General features: G+C 42.0%; 3 protein-coding genes across 6 annotated transcripts; all 3 read left to right on the top strand.

The window, feature by feature from the left end:
• Positions 1–8: 8 nt before the first annotated feature.
• On the top strand, positions 9–9,047 carry LOC147050282 (FERM domain-containing protein 6). Of its 4 annotated transcripts, none has more exons than XM_085922915.1 (14): positions 9–178; positions 2,854–3,010; positions 3,122–3,212; positions 4,411–4,490; positions 4,633–4,709; positions 4,832–5,027; positions 5,386–5,541; positions 5,689–5,754; positions 6,386–6,454; positions 6,527–6,701; positions 6,782–7,066; positions 7,340–7,462; positions 7,563–7,618; positions 7,797–9,047. In XM_085922915.1, the coding sequence occupies exons 2-14, from the start codon at positions 2,933–2,935 to the stop codon at positions 8,007–8,009; spliced, it is 1,665 nt and encodes a 554-aa protein (XP_085779041.1). In that variant the 5' UTR covers positions 9–178; positions 2,854–2,932; the 3' UTR covers positions 8,010–9,047. The 4 variants fall into 4 exon arrangements, with proteins under 4 accessions (XP_085779041.1, XP_085779040.1, XP_085779043.1 ...); XM_085922914.1 differs by having other exon boundaries at positions 7,719–9,000; XM_085922917.1 differs by having other exon boundaries at positions 7,340–7,479; positions 7,797–7,944.
• Positions 9,048–9,868: 821 nt separating this feature from the next.
• On the top strand, positions 9,869–19,099 carry tarbp1 (TAR (HIV-1) RNA binding protein 1). The gene is made up of 29 exons (XM_085922687.1): positions 9,869–10,856; positions 11,133–11,239; positions 11,333–11,396; positions 11,488–11,636; positions 11,711–11,763; positions 11,850–11,947; positions 12,027–12,162; positions 12,244–12,340; positions 12,666–12,755; positions 12,846–12,987; positions 13,060–13,308; positions 13,419–13,516; positions 13,600–13,737; positions 13,805–14,028; positions 14,107–14,341; positions 14,414–14,602; positions 14,671–14,870; positions 14,945–15,016; positions 15,110–15,230; positions 15,358–15,465; positions 15,546–15,695; positions 15,854–15,940; positions 16,013–16,218; positions 16,285–16,366; positions 16,467–16,632; positions 16,705–16,890; positions 16,985–17,109; positions 17,192–17,328; positions 18,387–19,099. The coding sequence occupies exons 1-29, from the start codon at positions 9,974–9,976 to the stop codon at positions 18,565–18,567; spliced, it is 4,773 nt and encodes a 1,590-aa protein (XP_085778813.1). The 5' UTR covers positions 9,869–9,973; the 3' UTR covers positions 18,568–19,099.
• A 156-nt stretch (positions 19,100–19,255) lies between these two features.
• Positions 19,256–22,791, top strand: LOC147050280 (5-hydroxytryptamine receptor 1D). Its single transcript, XM_085922688.1, has 3 exons — positions 19,256–19,541; positions 20,190–20,350; positions 20,420–22,791. Exons 1-3 carry the CDS (start codon positions 19,385–19,387, stop codon positions 21,602–21,604), a joined length of 1,503 nt encoding a protein of 500 aa, XP_085778814.1. The 5' UTR covers positions 19,256–19,384; the 3' UTR covers positions 21,605–22,791.
• Positions 22,792–23,654: the final 863 nt, after the last annotated feature.

Below are 23,654 nucleotides of genomic sequence, written 5' to 3'. Positions count from 1 at the left end.
GGCTGTGGTTTAAGTGGTTCTATCTACACACGCTATGGTTAGGGGTGTACAGTTCTGATCGTCTTAGCGTATGTGTGTGTATTTAACTCACATTTAAAAAAATAAGAATGTGTTTTATCTTCCTCCGGAGCAAGCTCTGACGAAAAATATGATACTCATCTCCGACAAGTGACGCCCGGTGAGTTTCTGCTAGTTTACGTCAAGTTAAATAGTTGGCGCACTTGTTGCTCTCTTGCGCTCAATTGGGAGCGTTACTGACCGTTACGGTTAAATCGAAACGGTTTGACGTGTTACATACTGCTACTTCTTTTATCGCTTGTCAAATTATGATTCATATAAAACAATTCCATTCGCTATTAGAAGTCTTTAGGGTCTGCCAGATTGTTTTTGTTGAAACCTTTAGGATTCACATTGCATTTTGAATCACTGCATATTATTTAGCTGTATACTTTTTTGAAAGGTGCACCCCCCCCCCCCCCTTTTTTTTTTTAAACCTCTTTCCCGAGACGTGCGTGTGCGTTTTGGTCAGTTCAGAGTTGACGACCAAAAAAAAAAAAAAAAAAAACCTGGATGGTGCAGTGGGGTTGTTTTTCCCAGCAGTGGGGATTATAACAGTCTTGGAAGGGTATTAAATAAGCCTGCAGATGGCAATTGGCACGTGAAGTCAGTTTTGATCCTGATCATCAACTAGCGGGGATGTCTCAAACTGCAAATTCAGATGTTCAGTCATGCATTCATCATGTATCCAAGCAAAATCTTTATTTTACTTTTCTTGACTGCATTTACATTTATTTTTCAAATTTCCTTATTGTAGATTGATAGACGATCTCCCATTTGGTATTTTCCTATTTTATTAGGGGATCCACATCTTTTGTAAGACCTCCTGCATCCTTTTTCAGTGGATGAAGTGGGTGTTTTCCCACTCGAGGAATGTTTAGAGCTTCCAAACAACCCTTTCAGCTCTTTTCTTTTACAGCATTCAAATTTGCATCTTGTAACAGTAATGCTGTCTAATTTTTGACCAAGCCCAAACTATGAAATATTAAATCCTGTATTATTATCAAATGCCAGTCTATCCTTGGAGGGTGGGAAAACTTAGAATAGATGCCAAAGAAACAAACACAACATGGATCTGAATTGATATTGGTGACGATGAAGATGGAGGCAAAATAATCGCAGGGTTCAGTTCAGATCAGTCAGTATGGAATTCCACTTGCAGTGTTTTGTTTTTTTTGTCCCGACTCCCAATGCAATTTATGCAATTTCCTGAGGTGGAAAGAGCCTTTAGTTTAAAGTAATCTGAGATCTTCGAGAACTAATACTACTCATTATTAAAATACGTGTCCTACCCCCCACCCCGAGATTCTCCTATTAACCATGAGTGCACACTGATTGTGTTTTTTTATTGTTTTCCTCTCTCTGAATAATTTCACAGCATTTCGAATGAAGACCTGTGTGTCGCCTGATCGTGAACTTCAGATTTAATTGTTTGACTTGTTCCGGTGAGCGAGTCAGATTTTCATGTTACTGGAAGTTCAGGTTTTTGGAAGTCTGTTTGTCCTGACACCATGATGTCAGTGAGAATCTGTCTGAACATGTCCATAAGTCAAATTTGACAACACGATGTTCTTACCTCCAGTTTTGAACTGTTGCTGTAATTACCTTTTTTTTTTTTTTTTTTTTTTATCCTTACTTGCAAGAAGTAGTGTCTCCAGTTTCAAAAGAGCTGTTCTCGCTTGTTTTTTATTTCCCCTCTTGACTGTTTATTGTCAAGAGCAGGTTTTAAAGGGATCAGCGTCAGCGTACGGCCGTAATTAAACTGATTAATTCATCCTAAGACTTTAATCAGATGAGCCTTGTACCAGTTGGGGCTTGAGGGGGTTAGAATTGAGGACCTAACTTCAGGTGAGGCTCCATGGCAAACATCCTTGTATTGTGTACTGGAACCTCTGGAAAAAAAAAAAAAATGTACAGCCAATGTGACATTTTAATATTATTAGTAGTCACATTTAGCAGAAAAGTTAAGAAAACCTTATCAAGAATGTCTCAGGGGAAATTAGTAATTTTAGTTTATCTTAACAAGTGTAAAAAGGAGTTAACCACAATGTAATGGACAATCATTAAAACATGATATTTGATAAGAAATGAACAGTACGTATAATTTTGTGGCCAGCAGTGTGTTTTTCTCTTCTCTGGATCTTTCCTTTAACAGGGCTGACTAAGGCCTCTGCTTGTTTCGGGGAAATAAAATCTCAAAGGCAAACCCAGTTAATCCCCAGATGCTCACTGAACTTGACTCAATTAATCAGATACACTGAATTCTCAGTATGCTTAAGTCTTGCATGATGTCATGTTTGTATGACAGAAGTTTGTTGGCTTTTATTTCAAGCAAGCACTTTCTAGAAAATTGCAAATGCTTTTTTATTACTCTTTATTATTTTATTTTGAGGCAACATTGTAACTCCTAGAGCAGATATTACATATCGCAATAGCTTTATTTTGCCTCCATCTGTCATGAGCTCAGCGTGAAGACTATTTTCAGGATGAACATTTTTGTTCAGTGATGCACTTATTAGTCATGTGATTAATTGGATCAATAACTACTTGTGCCATAGCCTTCTGTTGGATACGCTTGAGTGAGTGATGTTGAAGTCTTTTTTTTGATGAGATAATCGTCTTGATGGATCAGATTCTGATTTTCCTCTGGCTCTCTTGACACTAAATCAATAGAATAACAGAGTATCAAAATAACAGAAGACTTTTACTGACATTTCTTGGATTATTATGAAAGGAATGCCACATAATTTGTTTTTCTTTTCTGCCAATCATCTCTCATTTGACATCTTTTTTAAGATCTGAAATGGATGAAGTGTCGTGGATCAGCTAAGAGCTTTAAACACGGATAGAGTTGTGATCGTCACAAGGTGCCAGAATGACCTCCTCTGTAAAGCAGCAGAGAAACATTTGTGTTCTTCTCCCCAACAAAAAACAGCTGGAGATCTCTATTGGGGTGAGTTTGCCTCTTCGTTATCATTTTCTGCCTCTCAAAATGGTTCTTTTGCCCCCCAAAATGGTTGCATCATGGTAAACAAAGTTCTCTGTGGTTCTCTGTGTGCTCCAGCCAAAGGCCACGGGGCAAGATGTTTTCAATGAGGCGGCAGAGCGTCTTGGCATCAAAGAGATGCACTTGTTTGGCCTCACAGTGGTACGAGGTAAGTCCACTCTTCATCGATTCCTGTAACCACGAAAATCCTTCCATCTTGTGTGATATTTCTTAACTTTTGTTTTGCTGTTTTTAATCACTAAATAATTACAAATAAATGCAAATAACGGGTCAATATATGTTAAATGTTTTTCAATATACTTTAACACAAATAAAATTGTATCAGACTAGTCGAATAATCGATTATAAAAAATATTCGATAGTGACAGTCCTACCTCTTGTGGCTTTCAAATTATGCTGGCAGTTTTAAAACTTCTAGTGGCCCCTTTAAGACGAAGCATAGCTTATTATTCTTTTCATTCCTATTTTATTTATTTAGTATGTGGACTTAAGCTACATTATACTGAGCAGTTAAGACATGACCACAGCTACAGTGAAGTTTCTTTGCCGCTCGATTTTCTCACAAATTTCCCGAAAAGCGTCTCCATGAGTGAATGTTGAACTGAGTGACCTCTGAGCCATACTGTCCTGTATTCATTCTTTCTTGCTTGCTCAAATGCATTGAGATATCTTGGAAATCTTGTGTGGCACACCTCTGTAACAAGCAGCCTTTTGTTTTTTTTTAGTAGTGTTAGTTCAGCAATCACTTGGGTCGAGATTCCTGCAATATTAACTTCATTAAGCCTGGAATGCACCCTTGCATTCCTCCCCTTCATGGACGAGAGGGAGGGATTGATGAGCAGGGTGGGAGTCTGGGGGGCGGGGGGGAATGGAGCAGAATAGAGGAGGCGGAGTGGTCGTCTAATGACTCAACTCTAACTCAAGATCTTGAGCCGTGAATGAGTCAGAGTGGTCCCGAAACTCCTATGAATTGATGGATGTTGACAAGAACAAGTTGTGAAACAGCTCACTGAACATTATTCAGCTATGCAACAAAAGAAATAAGGTTGAACCAGAAAAAAAAAATCCCCCGTCTTGAGTCATAGGACCAAGCAGAGACTGATACCACTACCTTCTTTTCAAATTGTGGACTGAATCAGAATTCAAACAACTATCTGCTGCTAAAACGATAGTAATTGGTAGAAGCTAAATAGCTGCCTCCCTCGTTAACTAAAGCATAAGGCCTCCTTTTTGTCTTTCACCCCAATTAAGCACATTGTTGGACATATTTTCTGCCTGGTTGCATTATTGTTTTGTTTGCCATCTAACTGTCCGCTTGTTTCCTGGTTGTCTTTCTTTTGCCCTAGACAACGAGCACATATTTTTAGACATGGAGGAAAGGTTGACCAAGTACTTACCCAAAGAATGGAAGCAAGAGTCCGGAAAGGTGAGGAAGCATATGAAAGTTTACAAACACAGAACATACAACAAAGCATTAACTTTGTAGCTCTAAACTTGTGACTCGTTCCATTTCAATGGCTTACACCTAAAAATGCACAATGATCACCTGCATGTCTTTATTCCCATAGGGTTTTGAGAAAAGAGCCTTTCCTCTTGTGCTGTGCATCAAAGTCCAGTACTATGTTGAAAATGGCAGACTTATTAGGTATGTACTGTCTTTCATGCATTATTATTATTATCGCTGTACACCATCCATCTTTGTCCTCCCTACTGACACCTCGTGCAAGGCTCTCATCATGTTTTCCATTTCTTTGTGTTCTGTACCAGTGAACGCAAGGCACGCCATCTTTACTACTCTGACCTGCGCGAACGGGTGTTGCGCTCCGAATGCCGTCAGCAGGAGGAGGTGTACTTCCAGCTTGCAGGTTACGCCATGCAGGCTGACCTCGGGGACCACCAACTGCCCAAGGAGGGGGAAGAGTGTGTCCCTTACTTCGAACCCAAGGAGTACTTTCCTCCATGGGTATACACACACACACACACACACACACACACACACACACACACACACACACGTGTTTTATTTCAAATTCCATTTTTGGTTTCAATTTGTTGGACTTTTTAATAGTCAAGTCGGCGGAAGACGTACATTCAGATGATTGTCTAAAATTAGAAATGCCAATCAGAATGCTTGCTGAGGAGTTATTGCCTTCATGAAAAGTGGTCAAGCATACCCAATTTTTGCTATCAACACACCATGAGAGTTCTCATAATCCGATCTCTCATACAATGGAACAAAAACAAAAAGCTTGTATTAATATTGAGAATATTATGCTAATTTAATATTATATATAATTCCTTCTTTTCTTCTATTCCTCTAGATAATAGCCAAGCGGGGACTGAACTACCTCCTCTGCCATGGCCCCAAATTGCACCAGGACCTGTGGGGCATGTCGGCACGTGATTCCGTCCTCCTCTTCATCAGAGAGTCATGTCGACTTGAGGACGTCCCAGTCACATTTTACAGACTGCAAAAGGTCACGAGTCAAGGGCGAACCTTTTTTAACTGTTCCTAACCACCTTTGAGTGTTTAAATACCACCTAAGATGGCTGTTTAGCCAAACTCTCAATCTTATCTGTTCAGCTCAAAATCTTGACTGACATCTCATTATTCATATGTCCAGGACAAGAAGGAAGAGAGGGGAACGGCAGTACTCGGCCTGACCCTGAGAGGAATGCAGGTTTATCAGGTACGTGCATGTGCTCGTACAAATGGCTGGGTAGTCCGCCGCTTGTACATGACGCGCAAACCAGAAAGTTTACTCACAGATGCCCTCTTTGGATCCGTGGCCTGTTAAATCCTTCGCAGATGTGTAAGGAATGTGTGGGTTGCCACCAGCAACGGCGCATCAGCAGATACGAGGCGTCTGCCAAATGCGTCACTTGTTTGATGTGTCCATCAGAGACCATCTGGGGGGGATTAGGGTGTTTGGGTCTGAAAGGTCCGACGGACCATGAGATACTACAAAACACTCTTAGCCCTCCCCATGTTTAAGAGGCCGAAACTAAATACACAAGCAATCTTTATCTTTTAAAAAAAAAAAGAGAAGGCTCTGTTTTCCAATTTTGCTTGTTAGTAGGATTATACAAAAATTACCAAACAAATTTCCACACAAACTTTGTTGGATACAGTCTAAGGAATATATTCTCATTTATATATTTATATCTCATTTTTGTTAACATTGAGAGAAGGCATATGTACGTACCTACTCATAAATTAGGATTTCTTAGCCATTTGATGGATGTCTGCCCTAAATTTAGTGGTGCGATAGTTTTCTGAGTATAATAGAATCTTCAACGATTGTTGTGTTGTGTCTCTAGGAGGCGAACAACATCAGACACCTGCTGTATGACTTCCCCTGGTCCAATGTGGGACGACTCACCTTCCTGGTAATCATTTCTATTCTCTTGTTGTGTTTGGGATTGTGTAGTTGGCATGACTCTGGTTTTTTTTCTGCTCAGGGAAAGAAATTTGAGATTCAGCCAGATGGCTTACCGTCAGCCAGGAAGCTCGTTTACTACACTGGGTCGTCATTCCGCTCGCGACACCTTCTCTTGCACCTGAGCCGCAGCCATCGCATTTACCTCAGCCTCCTGCCTGCCCTCAAGCACCTCCGTCAGTTAGAGGAGAGTGAAGGTACAAGAAGCACAATTTTCTGTAGCCACCACTAGCATTGCTTTGTTTATGACCAGATTTGTTTTTGTTTACTGTATTAGAAAAAAAGCGTTACAGGGAGTCCTACATCAGCGACGATGTGGATTTGGACCCACCGGGCAGCGAGAGCAGCCCGGGTTTGTCCCGCATTTCCACCGGCAGCTCAGGCATAGAAGCCGACACTCGCCAACACAGCATATCCACCGAAATGACCTCCATGGAGGAGGAAGCGGAACAGAAGGCAGAGAAATGTTCCTACTCCGCAGCCAGCCAAGTCAGCTCCTCCACGTCTGGCCTCGGCAGCGGCAGGAAAGCTCACACAGAGGATGAGGAGTGGAAAGAACAAGGTAAGAAATTTCATGAAAATGTTGGATTTTTTTTCTTTTTCAAGGATTAAGAATGATGGGACAAAATACCTGAATTTCACAAGCAATGGCTTTGTGGAAATGCTTTTGTAAAAGGGTTGGAATGTGCAATGAAAATCAGAAAATTAAATTGACTTTGGAAGTTGCGCCTGCATACTTTGAGGAAATTGTCTTAATTCCTTTAGCCTTTGTAAAAAGATCCATCTGGAGGTGAAATATGTCATTTGGCTGCCATGCTTAATTTTTGTTTTCCAGAAATTGAGGCGGATGTCAGACAGGAAGTTGTTGCGGATTATCCAGATGAGATGTTCCAGATGGCTAGTCTTCTCGATGAGCTGTCGGTAGAATGTCCACTCCTCTCTGAGACAAAATCGGCAGGTGAGAATATCTATGATGTAAGTGCAATCAGTCATGCAGGTTCTATTTAATTTTTTTATTTATCTGTAATGCGCATTGTATTATTACATGTTTGCTACAGAAAACAAAGTGTGCCTCCCAGAACATCTCCTAATTGGAGATAAAACTGATATCCAGGTATGTTTTTAATTTATTTATTGCTGCCAACTTTTTTTTTTGTTATACCGATTAATTTTCTTTAATGTTTTTGCCGTATTTTCTTTTGCTATTTATTTAGGTAGTGGAAACTAGATCGTATGCTTCCGTTGACCGGCACAGCCAAAGTCTTGACGATGTCAGTTTGTTTGCACCTCAGTCACCACTGGGGACCATACTGCCAGCCGATTCTTCACACAGCTACACTTTCGGCCTCTCGGAGAACTCAGCGGATGCAAAGACACCCGTGGCTCACGACTATTCCCCTTTTTTACATTGCCAAGCCAAACCTTCCTTCTACGGCCACAGGTCTACCAATTGCCTGTCACTGGACCTGTTAGAAGACGAATACTTCCTGGAGTTCATTCTGTGAATTGGTTGTTTACGGAATCTTTTTTTTATTTTTTATTTGGCCCAGGTGAAAACAGTGGACAGCTCATTTCTCATGTATGTTTATTTTAGTCCTATAACTGTGGATGCCACAGTTTTTTTTTTATTCAGAAAAAATCTTTGTGATATATTTATTGATTTTTCTATGTTTTGTACATATTGCTTGCAAATGCATTTTAGGACATTTCAGCTTCTGCATACAAAAAAACAAGCATTTTGTTTTTTGTGCCAGCAATCTCTTGAGAGGTTGACGTTAAGGGCAAAATAAGTTTTATGTTGTGATCTTTTGGTTATTCATCAAATGGAATCTCCATTGCTATTTGTTCACTCAGGCACTATCGGAAAATTTGGAATGTGCTTGTTATATGCTGAAAATATTCAAAAGTCACAGTGCCAACGACAATGCTTGTCTGTAACATTTTACACTCTGTTTTTCTACAGTGTGCTTGGTCATCCTTCTCACTATTCTGCCCTAGCAAATGTAGCGTGTAGTGTGTGAGAAAAAAAAAAAAAACTTCTTGACGGCTTGTAAACCATTCATTCATTCATTCCAAAGTCTCCACACCTCTTCTATTGCTTTCACTTTTACAATAGCAATGTTTGCAAATAGCAATCTATTTCAGTAACAGTGACATTTATAATGAATCTGCAGTATTTTTGTATTATATAACCTTCAAACAAAGAGCCTCTCTGTCAAGTTATTCTTTTTCACAGAGATTTTTTTTTCACTGTTTTGTAAATGCTAATTAAAATGCAAAAGAAGCCAGCATGAGCTCACTGGAAAGGAATGCCAGTGCTCAAACTCTAAACTCTATTCCGATAAGGTACGACCAACATGCGGGTTATTCCCAGGGCAATTGCTGTTTTTTTATAAAAGCAAAAATACATTTTACTTTCTGAAATCTGTGTAAAATAACAATTCTGATGCAGAGTGTATATATAAAGTATGCACAACCCTGGTTCTGCAATAATTTCATTCAAAACATGAGAAATAATTTTAAGCCTTTGGATTTTCCTCTGACCCTTGCTGACATACTGTCTTAACCTGTCATAGTTACCACTCCAGCCTCCTGGACTATTTGGTCATGTGAACGCAATAATAATGGGAAAGGTTTGCCTGGGAGCTTTTCTTTCAGACGGTCTTCCTGGCAAATAACCCCCAGCAGAAATTTCATGGCAAGCTTGTGTTATTGAGTGTCTACAGTGTAGCTTCTACAATGGTAATTGGTTTGCCCAAGTTTTTTTCAAACAAATTACTAAGGCAGATAGATATACTACTCACAAAACCTTGAAAGATATTTAGGCTTTTGAGTGAAATATTAAGATAAAAATAAAATGCACGAACTAAACTTGCCCCTATCCAACACTGAGATAGTCTAACCCTATAATTGTTTTCTGTTAAATTGGTAAATAACAGCAAGTTGTGCAAGAAGTACTAAAACGTAATAGTTGCACATTAAAGGATTAAGGTCAATTAAGTTAGGTTGCTGCATCAATAGGTTCATTCTGAACAATATACCCAACAGCGGAGCTCCATAGGATTTTGTGGGTGGGGGTTGAATTTTTGGTCTACATTACAATCTACACTTGCAAGTTTTGCAACTTTTTTAAATCTAATTCAAAAACTGTTTAATGTAACACCAATATTGCAGTGTAGAGCATGCGTTACAAAAGAAATAATGAAAAGACAGTTTCCTAATCAAATAATGTTTTGCTATGTTTTAGAAAATTATTTTGGCTCTTGGTTCTATTTGTGGAAAAATATCAGTGCGTCTGTTTATTATTGCGCTTTAGCTGGAAATCTGACAACGTCTCGCGAGACTTAGTGGGGGTGACGTTTACGGAAGTTTACAAATAGCAAGAGTGTAAACGTGCAGCGTGAAAAGCCGGTTGGTGAAGTCTACTAGACTCGTCAGTACATTTTGGCTTTGTGGGAGGGTATCTAACATGAATTCTTTTTTGATCAACGCAATTTTGTCGACTTCTCCTCAATACGATCGTGTGTTTGACTCCCTGTGCTGGCCAGTTGACGTGTGGCCGGAGACGGAGCGCGTTGAGGCGCTGACAGCTTTCATAGAAGGACTCGAACACATTGTTCAATCAGAAACCACGTCGACATGCGCAAAAACACAATACCTTCAAGATAAAACAAAGTCCATCATTTGGACGCATTGCTTGCCTCTCCTCTCCAGGATATCAGCCGAAACAGACTGTGTGCGATTTAGGGAGAGTACGGTAGCTGTCTGCAGACTTGCGGCCATTTGTGTCCGGTTATGTGACCCTGTTGAGGCGGGTCGAGTCGCTCTGGTCATCCTGCCTTCGCTTCACCTGTCAGAGGAGAACCGACCCGGCGTGGAGAGACTCAGTGTGGAGGTTGCCAGTGAAGTCCTAGCTGTCATCCTTCCTTGTTTAAGAGGAGATGAGCAGCTAATGTTGAGCATTTTGTCATGGGTCTTGTCAAGCATCAGAACGATTCCAGACGGGTTGCTCTCCCGGGTCACTGTTCGGCTTATGTTAGCCGTGCTGGGAAATTACAATGATGCAATGCATGGCAGCATCCTCAACAAGATTTTGAGTGACCTCTGCACCTGGCACGCATCGGAGCGCACATCTGCCGTAACTGAACGAACGCTGCTATGTTTGACCTCCCTTTCGGACCACCTGCTGGCACCTACTGAGCCAGACCCTCGGTCGTGTCTCCGCTTCTGGTGCGTGGTTCAGGACGGACTTATCCACAGAGAAAGCGTATCCCGTAAGAGGGCACTGTACCTGCTGAAAAGATGTGTGGCATCGTCACAAGATCAGGGAATGGACTGTCCTTCACAACAAGGTAAAATGCTCACAGATATGGAAAGCCATTACATATTCAATACAGTCTTCAAATGGATTCAATTCATAATAGGCCAAAAGTGGCATGAGTCCACTGAGATGTTTTACTAGTGAGGACAGTTTGTAATAGTATATAGTAGACCTTAAATTGGTATAGAAGATTTTGAATATAAATGCTCATGTGCTTTTTAATAGGCATGGAGCAAGAGAAATGTTTACTTATGTATAAGAGTTGTGTGACTATATGAACTACTTCTTTTCATTATTGTTATTGAAGGGACCGGCAAGGAGATCTTGTTCAAATGGACAGCCAAAAGAAGCAAGATGCTCAGAGAGTTCTGGGAGGATTATGTGCTGGTGATGGAGACGTTGGAGGAAAATCAGGTCCAAAATCCATTCTGATGATGATTATTTAATTCAAGGGTCACTACCACTCCAATGGGACTGCTAAGCTAAAGATGTTTCTTCTTCATGCAGGTCCATGTGGTCCGCCCAGTGCTGAATAGAATAGACTCTCTTATCCAAACTACAGCAAATGAAGGTATTGTTACAATTATCGCATGCTTCCAATTAGTAAAACTATGATGCCACATAAATTGTGCATTCACTAATATAATGTCTTGCATTTGTAGGTGAGGACCTCTTCCACCCGTCATGGCTGCTGTGTGTGTACCAGCGAATGTTTCACAGTGAAAATAAAACCTTAATGCGAGCCGGAGTGTGTCACCTACTCGAACTTAAAGTCCTACAACAGCCGGCCTTTGCCTCAGCTTTTTCTCAGGTGAACGTCCATGCAGGTCTCCTCAATTGACCTATATAAACTGCTTCATTAAACAGGTCTAACTTGCTCCCCAGTTTGTCGTTGGGCCTTTTATGGACGTTCTGTCAGAAATGTCGCTCTTCTGCAGGTGAGATTCTAAAACCGTGTATGTTTGAATTACTTTACATTGGTTTATTATGTTTAGATCAAATTATTTGTTGTATATTTTTCCAGGGCTGGTGGCCAGCGTGTTGGAGACTGCCCAGAGCTGGCAGTTAAACTCCAAATCTTCGTGCAGAACCTCTTCAGCAGCCTACCAAAAGATGACAGAGGTACAAACATTTACTGGTAAGCTTTTTCTTTTTTTTAAAAAAAAGTCAGTTTCCAGTTAAAATTGTGTCTGCTTTTCAGGCTGCGTCTTGCTGCAGATGATCCAGCAACTTGGATCCAAGCATTGGTGCGCCGTTCCCCTTCTCTTCATCTCTCAGGCCCTTTCCAAACTTCCTCCAAACCCAATATTGGCTGTCGACGGGCTCACTGCTCTCAGGTCTGTGCCACGTTATGAAGGAAAATAGTACTTTCATGGTTGAAGTGTACGTTAATTGCATGCTTGCTCTGCCACACACAGGGAGGTGCTACGCTGCACCATGATCACACATCAAGTCCTCCTGAGAGGCGCTGCTCAGTGCTTCTTGTTGAAGAGCGCCCTCTGTCTCATAAATGTGGTAAGCAAAGCCTATTTGGAACAATTCTCATGACAGCAAGTCAAGTCAAGTTTATTTGTATAGCCCTAAATCACAAGCAGTCTCAAAGGGCTTCACATAGAGCTCAGCTTGAGTCACATGGATGTTTTTGGAATGTGAGAGGACCCTGCAGTATTTAGAGAAACCCCACTCAAGCATAGTGAAAGCATCATGCAAGATTCCACAAAGTCCCAAGATGAGATTTCTTGATGTTCAGCCGAATGGTTTATTTCACAAGAACTAAATTGCACTGTAGAATTTCTGAGGTGTCATGGATGTAGCCCTGAGTTTATTCACATACTTTCAGAGCACAGTGACCCTCGACGACATATTTACCTTTCTGGGCAATTTCCGGGCAGTTGAGTCTCTGTGTCGGGGCACGGCACTTTGGGATGAGGTAAGTTGTATTGTTTTTGTTTTCAACTTCAGCTGCACATCACAATTTATTTCTCAAACATGTTGCCCCTGCCATTTGTGTCTTTTGGAGGTGTGTGTCTGGCTCTCAAGCAATGAGGGCCATTTTAAGATAATGCCGAGAGATGGAGATGGTACTGCCTCAAGCAAGGAAACCATAAAAGTTAATGTTCAATTCAAAATACACCAGTTTCTAAGTGTTCCACCATGCACCGGTAAGGTTGGAAGAAAACACATCTTTCAAAGTCTTTATTTATTTAAGATTTAATCTTCAATATACTTTGCAGGTCAGACACAAAGGTTGCCTGACCCCAAAGAGGCAGACAAGTTGGCCAGGTCCATTCTGCTGTGCACTGACATTGAGAGGAAACATCCTGGAGCAAAGATTGATGACACCCTCCAGGCATTATTATCTCCTCTGGTGGACACTCTAAACCGGGTCGGCACCAACATCTACATGCCCCTGAAAAAGAGTGACAAGAGTTTGCAACTTGTTCTCCGATTGCTCCAGCTCAGAGAAACACCAAAAGCCCACTGTTTGTATTTTAATAGAGATACATAAAGATATGGCTCTTGAAATATAGATGCAAATAAAAGCTGATGAGTGACTTATATTTCATATCATATTTCTTGTCATTTTCTCCAGTGGATGAAGTGGCAGCTGCTTTGGAGAGGCTCATTTTTCAGAGTGAAGATTCAATCCAGGAGTTTATCATGAGGCGTCTGTGTGGGGAACTGCTGGAAGTAAATAAATCTCTCCACACAACCTACAGTAATTATTATTATTATTATTATACTTATTTGATGGATTGTTTTGTTTTGTGCAGCTCTGCGACATGGAGCGGGCAGAACTTTATTTGTGTGTCTTGAAGCAACTTTCCATGCACACTTCTACAATTCAAAAAGCTTGCTTTCCTAAACTCATCAAGTGTTCTCTCAGCATCTTGCAAGAACCAACCCAACAGGTTGGAAGCAAATTCTTATTGCTCGCGTTTAACTTATTCAGATATTCATTCATTCTTCTTTTGGTAGTCCCCCTCAATGGCGAGCCAGGTGGCCAAAGCGGTTGCTATGGCATCTCTTGCCATGGTATGCCGCCTAATTGAGAAGCAAGCAATCAGCCCAGACACTTTTTCTCTTCTAAAGCAACTGAATGAGCACTTCTACAAGCCAGCGCTGTCTCCTTGGCAAAGTCACCCAGCTCTGGAACGCTTCAATGAGAGGCTCCTGAAACCTCACACAACAGATAGCTTGAGGTCGGTGACTAAGATTCTGAAAATGCCGTTGAGTACACTTGCCTGTTATATTAAAGTGCCACCGCCATTCTTTCTCAGTAATGAAGGTGGGAAAGGCCCTCTCCTGCAGGACTGGGGTCGCACGGCTGCCCACTTCATGCGGGACCAGTGGATTTGCCTGAGTTTCCTCACAAGAACACTTCAAGATTCCGAGCTCCTCAGAAACACAGAGACTGGCGTCGCCGCTCTGAGATGCTGCGTGGACGCTTTAGCTCTGCTACCCAGCGACCTTGTTCTACCTGTGTTTGCCTTCATGGAGATGGTGTTGCCACAAGTGAGTCTCTGCATATTTAAGTGTAGACAGAAAGGTGGTGCCTGGTCTCAAAGCGCGATGCTGTGATCTCAGTTAGTGACTAAAGACGAGGCCCTCTGCGTGGATGCCGTGAGTCGGACTTGGGAGCTGGTGCACGGGCTCAGCAATAACGCCCATGACTTCTGGCCTGCCCTCAAAGGCTTCATCTCAGTGGCTTTCCACCAAACACTGCTCTTGCTCACGGACAGTCAGGCCCCAATCCTAACAGCAACCATGAAACGGGTAATCAGCGTGAATGCATGACTTTGTCGACTGATCCGCTTCGTAGTATTGATGTTTTTTTTCTCTAGATTGCTGCTGAGATCATGGAGCTGTCTGAATCCAAGAATGGTGTTTTTAGTGTCCTGCTGCAACACTGTTGTCACACATGGTTGCCTGCTAGCGAACAAAGCAGGGATCAAGAAGACGGCATATTCTCCAGTGTTTTCAATCATATCAACATCCTAGCTGAGGGCTGCATTTATGGCCCGGTGTTCAGGAGAGATCAGCGGTACTAATGATCGTGTATCAACACTTTTTTTTTTTTCTTTTCCAAGCGCTTCATTTACTGTTTTTCTTCCATAGTCTTGTTCAAGATGTCCAGGCATACGTGGAGGAACTCGGTGCGGCGTGCGCCACCAACACTGTGGTCGCCAGGTGAGCTGCTGCTGCTGCCTTTTGATTTTCCAACGTTGCCTCGAGAGGTGTCTCTCCATATCACAGTTGAAGAAAAAGTGTTTTGTCTTTCAGTGACAACAGAGACGACCAGCTACCTCGCATGTGCACCCTGGCTTTCCTCAGTCGGCTGAATGCTTCTAACAATCTGCATGAAAAATTGATGGAGCAACTTGCTGTCACTCTCTTAGAAAAGGTCATATACGGTTCATCTCGCAAAAATTACAACAATACGTTATTGTTGCCCCAGTTCATCTGAATTTTATTTGCAACCATTTGAAACTCAATTCTCTGTCCTATCTTCTGTCAAACTTTCTTTTCAGGACAAGAATGTGTCAAAATCACTGCGTATCTCCAGTAACTCGCTACACCACCGTGTGAAAAATCGAGTATGGCAAACACTGCTAATGCTTCTACCCAAATTGAAAGAGGTAAATCACTTGACACCTTAATCATTACACTTGCAATCAGACAATGAATAACCTCTCAGCTCTTTTGTGAATCTACACAGGAGTTTGTGGCCTCTATATTGAGCAGTATCTTTGAGGCTGGTTTTTGTAGTAACCAAGCTTCAGTCAAGTACCTCATTGAGTGGACGATGATTCTGATCCTTGTCCGTTATCCACAACAAATAGGCAACTTTTGGGACTGCTTCAATATGGTGAGTTTACACATTTTTTACACTTACCTCTTTATTTGATGAAAAATCCTACGTTTTGCAGTGAATGGTGACAACTAGTGATTTATGTTTTTTAATCCCATTTAACAATGGTAATGTAAATTACAATGTGATGTAAAATAACGTTAATTTGTGTGCAGCATCATGAAGGAACCAAGACTGGCATCTGCACCTTTCTGGCAGTCCTAGTGCATTTTGAAATCATCCTCCCCACCCTTAACCATCCAGTGAGATATTGTTAAAATTTTCCTTTCATCATTTCTCAGTTATTATAATACTTCTTTCCCTTTGTATTTAAGGATATGAATTTGGCAAAAGCCCTGGACATCACCCTTCAGTGGTGTTTTCACCACAACTTTAGTGTGCGTCTCTATGCCCTCCTGGCTTTGAAACGGGTTTGGCACCTGGTAGAGGTCAGAGGCGAGGGGACACTTGATAGTTTGAGGGGGCTGTCCACTGTGGTCAAGGCCTGTCTGCACCAGACGGAGGTCCTAAAGAACACTGGGTGGGAATGCGACACTACAGTAGCTACAAAAGCATCAATATAGCATACTGAAAATTTTATTTTTAGGAATTCCAACAAGAACTGGACCAGGATTCAAGAGCACTTTTTCTTTGGTGCCTTTCATCCAATCAGGGATTACAGCATTGAGGTAAATTTACAGTACATGAAAAATGGTGTGATAGTAATTATGCATGTAAACAAACATACTTAATTGTTTCTCCCCCCCCCCCCCCCCCCCCCCCCCATAGACGATATTCTACACTTTCCCGAGTCTTTCAGGGTTGGCCGATGATGAGTGGATTCCCATCTGGAAGTTGGAGAAGCTCTCTTGCTTATTTCAGACACCTCCTTTAAGGAATCCCACTCCCGACTTGAGCCAGCTCCAGCCCGGAGACTGGATTCAGCAGGATAAAAGTACAGTCAGGGATGCAATTGAATCTAATCTGATGTTTTTTGATGGAAAGGTCAACATTTTGTGTCTCCCAGGTGAGGAGGACAAGGAGGAACGCTGGGCAGAAGTCCAGAAGAAAATAACCCCCTGGTGTTTGGACATCCAGGGCCAGGAGTTGGATCCTCAGCTGGTTCCGCAGCAAAGAGCAGCTCGCCTCGGCAAACAGCATGGCGCCCTACTGGTGGTGGCCTCACTCATTGACAAACCCACGAACCTTGGAGGTCAACACACTGTGTTGCTGAGGCAATACAACTTCATGCAGAGGGATCAGCTGTCAAAGTAACACCACCGAAATGTTTGTTTGTGTTGTTGTAGGTTTGTGCAGGACCTGTGAGATCTTTGGTGCCAGTGCATTGGTGCTGGACAATCTCCGCCACATCACAGATAAACACTTTCAGTCCCTCAGTGTCTCATCAGAACTTTGGCTTCCTCTGCTGGAGGTGACGTGCATCACATTTAGTTCCACATTCTACTTCATCGCACTAACCCTCAATTCATAAACTGCATTTGGTTGCTCATTAGGTAAAGCCGTTGGAGCTGGCAGACTTTCTACAAATGAAGAAAAGTGATGGCTACTGCATTGTTGGTGTGGAGCAGACGTCCAATAGTCAGAGTCTTCAGGACTACCAATTTCCTGAGAAAACTCTGCTACTTCTGGGGTAGGACTCATGACAACTCCATCTAAAGCCCAGTTTTGGATCGGTAGAAGAAGAGTTTTCAATTATCCAAACTGGTTTGAGACGGGACCATTTTATGGAACAAAACGTTGGACGTTTTTTATATCTACAAGGCTTTTGTGTAGCAATACCTGATTATGCCATTTGATTTAAGTTGCTAATGAGCACAACACAATCCAATTTTACTGTTAAAACTGAACTCGCCTTGTCAAACTATGTTTTTCTGACCATTACATCGATCTCCTTTACACTCTCCTCTTGGGTTTTATGTAGATAAATCTATGAGCCAAGCAAGGTAATTTAATTTTCACTCACCCATTCAGCCTTTTTCCTCTTGGTGCTTCTGTCAGAACATGCTGCTCTGTAATTGGCTCTCCCTCAGGATAACAGAGCAGAAAATGTTGACAGCAGCAGGAACCTTCATCTTACTTAATATGTTGTTTCGAGCATGAGGGATCAGAGGGATGCACATTGTCTTCTCAGTCAAGTAATTGCAGCTTCACAGCAGTTGACATAACTTCAATCCTGCAGTTGTGGAAGAAGCAGTACAACGTCTCTTTAGCCATTTTGTTTGATTGCGGCCTTCTTTTAATCGGAACAATCTTTTCACCCAATTGCACTCTGGATAAATAGAGATCATTAAGTTGTCAGTTCCTGCTGTGTTGTGCCCTCTGTAGACTCATTGAAGGCTCCCCTCATTACCCCTTTACATTCACCGGGTGCAACTTATTGTAGGTTCAGTAAACCTGCACAATCCGCTAGTTTCCGCTATACAGTACAATACAATAATACACAGCTTTGTTGCGTAATGTAATCTCACTCAAGTACTTCATTACATAAGAATGCCTGTTTGATTTGGTGGCTGCATCCTCGCATATCCAATCAGTGTCTCTTACCATGATCACTTGACTGATTGTCAGCACTTTTCGAAAATGTATTCACTTGGCAACCCATGGTTCATTTATCAAACGAACGGGCAGTACCGGAAGGCATCATCATATGGAATTGAAAGTGTTGCTATGTTGTTTCTGTCATCATAGCAACGAACGAGAAGGCATCCCCGCCAACTTGCTTCAGCTGTTGGACGTGTGCGTGGAGATCCCTCAGCAAGGTGTCATCCGTTCACTCAACGTGCACGTAAGCGCTGCCCTGCTGATCTGGGAGTACACTCGCCAACGCCTTGTCAGCACCTCCAGTCAAGACAAGTCAACACATGGCTGAAGAACGGTGCCAGACAACATAGCCGGGTCTTAACAAAGAAGGTGTTTTCTTGCTATCCGTCACCACATGAAGCATTTCAATTCGAAATGCAAACACATCATATGGATTCCTTCATCATGTGAATTTGTTCATGGTCTTTTCACATTTCTAGTACCTTAGTCGGTCATGAAATGGAGATCAACACTTATTCCATCCAAGTATTCTACTGAGCACTGTGCAGAAATAATACGACCTACTCCCAGTGGCTGCAGAGGAGGAACAGCAATTCAATATTTTTACTGTTATTCATTGCAGCAATTCCTTTTTGACTCATGGGCACTATGAAAAACAATGGATAAAACATGCCGCATTCAAAAAATATTCATCGATAACTTGATATTTTTATGTTGAATGTTGCCACTGGGTAAACTCAGAAACATTGTGATTCAAAGCTATGATGTTTTCTTTCATGTTTCTTTTACTTTGCGCATTTATCCGCCTTCATTTGAGATTTTGAATCTGGGCTCCAGCCATCCTTTGTGAAGTTGTTATGCTCTCATGTCTTTAGAAATGTTTTTGTAATAAACATTTTTTATATGATAAATTCTGTATATGTATTTTCTGACTGTTTGAATAGGTGTGCCCAAAACGTGTGGGTATAGCTGAAGTGGATGCAACCTGTCTTTCTCTCCCCTTCAATATGAGGAAGAAGGATGGAGGCGGTTCAACTTGTCACCTGACGTAGTTCCAGACCAATTGCGAACCATATCAAGTCGGGTTTACTATTGTGACTGAATAGTTTTGTCATTCCCCGCAGTGCATTCAATCAAGGCTGCAAATGGGTGTCCTGGAAGGCAGCGGGTCAGTTCCAGGCTATTTGCGAGCGGCGGCCGTCAACACAAGCCAAAAGGATGATTCAGGGGACAACGTACCCACACGGATAGAGTCGCTGCTGATGGTGCTCGTGGTAGTGATGTGTCTGGGCTCGGTGACAGGTAACACGCATTTCTGAAAGTATTCTTTTCTTTCAAGTGTAAAAAAAGGTGCAATACGTACAACCAAAATTATAATCGTAAATTTGTCAAACTTTGAACTGCCATGGGGGGAAAAAAATACATATTTGGCCTAGACATTGTGTACTTGGTTAATAAACATAAGAACTTTCTTGCTAAATAGTTGGTGAGGACATCTTTCATCTCAATGTGCTTTTTGCCTAACTCGATTTTTAATTGAGAACTTATTATTATTTTAACCCTTCCAAAGATAACATTTATTCAGGATGGTGAACCCTACTGATGCGGTTATTTTTATTTTTTTATTTTTTTCAACTCACAAGGAAAGAGATCCTTCTCAACACCACTACGATCTGCATCCACAATACCCTTAAACGATACCTCTGCAATAGTATCAGACAGTCGGAGCTACAAATTTATATTTTTAAGGCTGGAATTTCTTTTGTCGAACTAACATATGCAATGGAACTCCTCTTTATGTTGTGCCTGAACTATTTCCAAACGAGAATGTCACATTTTGAGTTGCTAAAGATTACAGAACTAAAGTAACCTAACAAATGGGTCAGAGTCAATCTGAAAATTCTGGTATTGACAATGTCCAACCATTATGATGTTGTTTTCCTTGTATAGGTAACCTTCTTGTCATTATCCTCGTGGTAGCTACCAAGACTCTCCACCAGGTGACATCAGTGTTGATCATGAACTTGGCCATCAGTGACCTCCTGGTGGGCCTCGGTGTCATGCCCTTTGTTGCTTTATCCATCGTGAAGCCTGGATGGGGCGAATGTTTTGTGAGCAAATTCTTCAACTCCAAACCTTCTTCTGATTTCATTCATTCATTTATTTTCTCCTTTTAACAGAACCTGTGTCTATTTGTGGCCTACACTTCCTCTGTCTACTGCACAGTGTCTGTTCTAACACTGGCTGCCATCGCTTTAGACCGCTACCACTCCATCATAGACTGCCTACGTTACAGCTCCCGCTGCACCCTGCGGCGGACGTGCTCGGTGGTCTTGTGGATCTGGCTGCAGGCCATGGCAACCAGTTGCCCCCCACTGCTGGGTTGGAGTTCTATGGCCTATGTAGCTCCCGTGTACAGCTGTGCAATAGACTGGGCTAGCAGTCTCAGCTACACGGCCACCATGACCAGCCTCTCCTACCTCATTCCCGCCATCATTATCCTTGTCTGCTACGTGAACATCGCCAAGGTGGCCCGCAAACACGCCAAGAGGATTCACACCTTGCAGGACTCGGTTCAACGCAGTAGGGTTCCAAACTGCATGTTCCTTCCCTCTTTACACATTCCTTCCACACTGGTCTATCATCTAAGTGGACAGTGTAACTCTAGTGTTGTGTCTGCTCATCCGACTTCCTTCAGGGGAATCTTCTCCGCGTTGTCATCTCCCCTGCAGGACCCCCAGCAGCATCATCAAGGAGTTGGTCGTCTCATTCTGGTCATTTTAGCCTTCTTCCTGTGCTGGACCCCTTACATTGGTGTAGTTCTCATTCAGGCCACCGAAGCAGCAATCTCTGGTGAGACCTCTCTGGTGCCCCCCTCCGCTCTGACCGTTTCCTACTTTCTGGTGCTGCTCAACTCTGATTTCAACCCCCTGCTGTACGCTCTGCTCAGCAAACGTTTCCGGGCAGCTCTGCGTGGGCTGAGGCAGAAGCTGAGAGCTGGAATGGGAAGTGTTGTCAGTTTGGGAGGGGAGGTTGACCCCTGTAGCCTCACAAGCCCCCTACCAGGGTCGACGTCTTGTCCGGACACATCCCGGTATTGCTCTCCAGTTTTCACCATCAGCACTGACTACAAGCATCGGTCCAGTGAAAATGTAGGCAAAATGTGTCTCCATGAAGAGGGCTCCACTTGGCAAGACCCTCGTAGTTGCAGGAAGGTGGAGTTCCTGCAAGTACCCTGTAGGACGCAAGAGGGCGGCAGACTACCATTTTCTGCTTTGACTGAGGCACCAATTGCCACTTTTGTCTATGGACAGATTACAGTGAAAGTAGAGCATGCCCCATCAGAAACCGTACTTATTACATAAAGAAAAATGACAACAAAATTGGAGTCGATTATTTGATAATTAATTAAATATTTGTCTGCAAGACATTTTGGAGCTTTTTTGGGGACGCCCTTTTCTGATCCAGCTGCTCTTAGGTCCAATATTTATGCCCTCTGGATAAAGAGACAACAATTGCCATAGACTGTCCCCTAAATCTTCTACGCAGTCTTTCAAGAAGAATGTGAAAGCTGAGGTCTTCTGCATCTTACTGAAATGCTTTTTCTTAAAACATTTCCAAAAGCTTTACATTGGCAAGAAGAAACCAAACCTGGACAATAGATGGATTGAAAAGTAATCTTTTTATGAAGTATATGTGAATATACTTGAAGACCCTGCCCCCACCACCGAATCAAATAAACCCATTATTAAATAATCACACCTCCCATACTCCTTTCTCAAATGTGATAATCATACAGTATGTTGTATCTCAGTGTATAAAATCGTCATTCCTTACAAAGGTTTACATTTATGTCAATAGCAATAATTCCAGAGGAATACAATATTCTTATTTATTGTCATTGAGAATGACAATGGGAAACAGTGCTCATGTATGCTGTGGTGAAAACATAGAAGGCAGTGAAGTGGTCTTGATAACTTTGTGATGTCCCCATCGGCCTGCCCTGTCTTAACAGCAGCCAGATGAAAAAAAAAAATATGAAAGGTATGTTATGAAAAGTAAAAAAAAAAAAAAAAATGCAGATGAGTACTTGTCTGCAGAAGTCTGTAGTTGCACTGTAAAAAGAAGATTGCACATAGTGATGGTTATACATTCACAATAAGGCAGTTTCCAGCTCTTCAGTCAAGGCTCCGATTCATCTTCACTGGTAACTTGCCTCAAGTATCATAAATACAGTCAAACAAAAAGATATTGTGTCTGCGAGCTACACTCACCAGTCACAGCATGAGGTACACAACATTGAAACAGATCCAATGCAAAAGCTGTCTTCAGTTACACAAAATCCTCAAATTGTCACTTTCCTGCTAATAATAATAACAACATTAATACGTTTAACCACAATGATACGTTTAAACAATTCCATCAAGTACATTGCTGAAGATTTTCTATACGTCTTTGGTAATTTCAACCTTTGCTACAACTCCTGATTGGATCTAATTTTATTGTGCTTTGTGTACTTCATGAAATGTCCAGTGAGTGGAAAATTTGAAAACTTACCAACTGTTTATAAAAATGGGAGGGTAAATGGTAAATAGACTGCGCTTAAATAGCACTTTATCAAGTTGGAATGAGCTTCATATGACTTATCTGTGTATGAATTAAATGAAAAATTGGGGGGGGGGTGGGCTCAGTGGAGTTCCATTCACAGTGAATCTAATTGCTTTTAACCACAGGTTACGATACTTAAACTGACAGTAATCTTTAGCAAGTCAGCTGAACTGAAAGCAGTCTCTCATCATGATAAGCCAAGCTAATCATGCATTGCACATTTGACTTTTCAGAGCTCTTCACTGCCAGAGCGGTGGGTGTCGCCACTTCCACTTTGACAGGAGTTCCCGCTTTGCCCCAAGAGAGAGAGAGCACATGAATGTAGGAAGCCAATCAGAGAGGTCCAAAAAAAAGGCTTTGGATGGAGCGAGGTGCAGTAAAAGCATGTCGAGCTCACACTGAGCCTCGCATGTCCACACGGGCCTGTTCAGGAGCACATGGGGTCGGCAGGTGTGAACTCCAAGCTGTTAACCAGTGCAAAAAAAGGAAGAATGACTGAGGGATGCCACTTGAGGCCTCCTATTATTTTGCCAGCATTCAGCATTTCTTCTTTGGATATTTAAGCATGTGTTTTGTTTTAAGACAGCCAAGTCCACTGACTTTCTTCCCCAATTAAGTTGGCAAGTCTTCTCAGGTGAAGGATATGGTGACCATTGGAAAAATTCATGACAGGTACAGCTTTAACTTTGTCTAATACCTGATTATATTTAGGTAAGGAGGGTACATCTGATTTGCATCCATGCATCAACTGAGTGATGGTATAACCTCTCTTCCTGGTCCAAACGTTTGCAGCCGAGGAGGCTGCGT

Source organism: Syngnathus leptorhynchus, chromosome 10, assembly GCF_054491065.1.
Source record: "Syngnathus leptorhynchus isolate UIUO chromosome 10, UIUO_Slep, whole genome shotgun sequence".
Classification (NCBI taxonomy): Eukaryota; Metazoa; Chordata; class Actinopteri; order Syngnathiformes; family Syngnathidae; genus Syngnathus; species Syngnathus leptorhynchus.
This window is presented reverse-complemented; position numbering and strand designations above follow the sequence as displayed.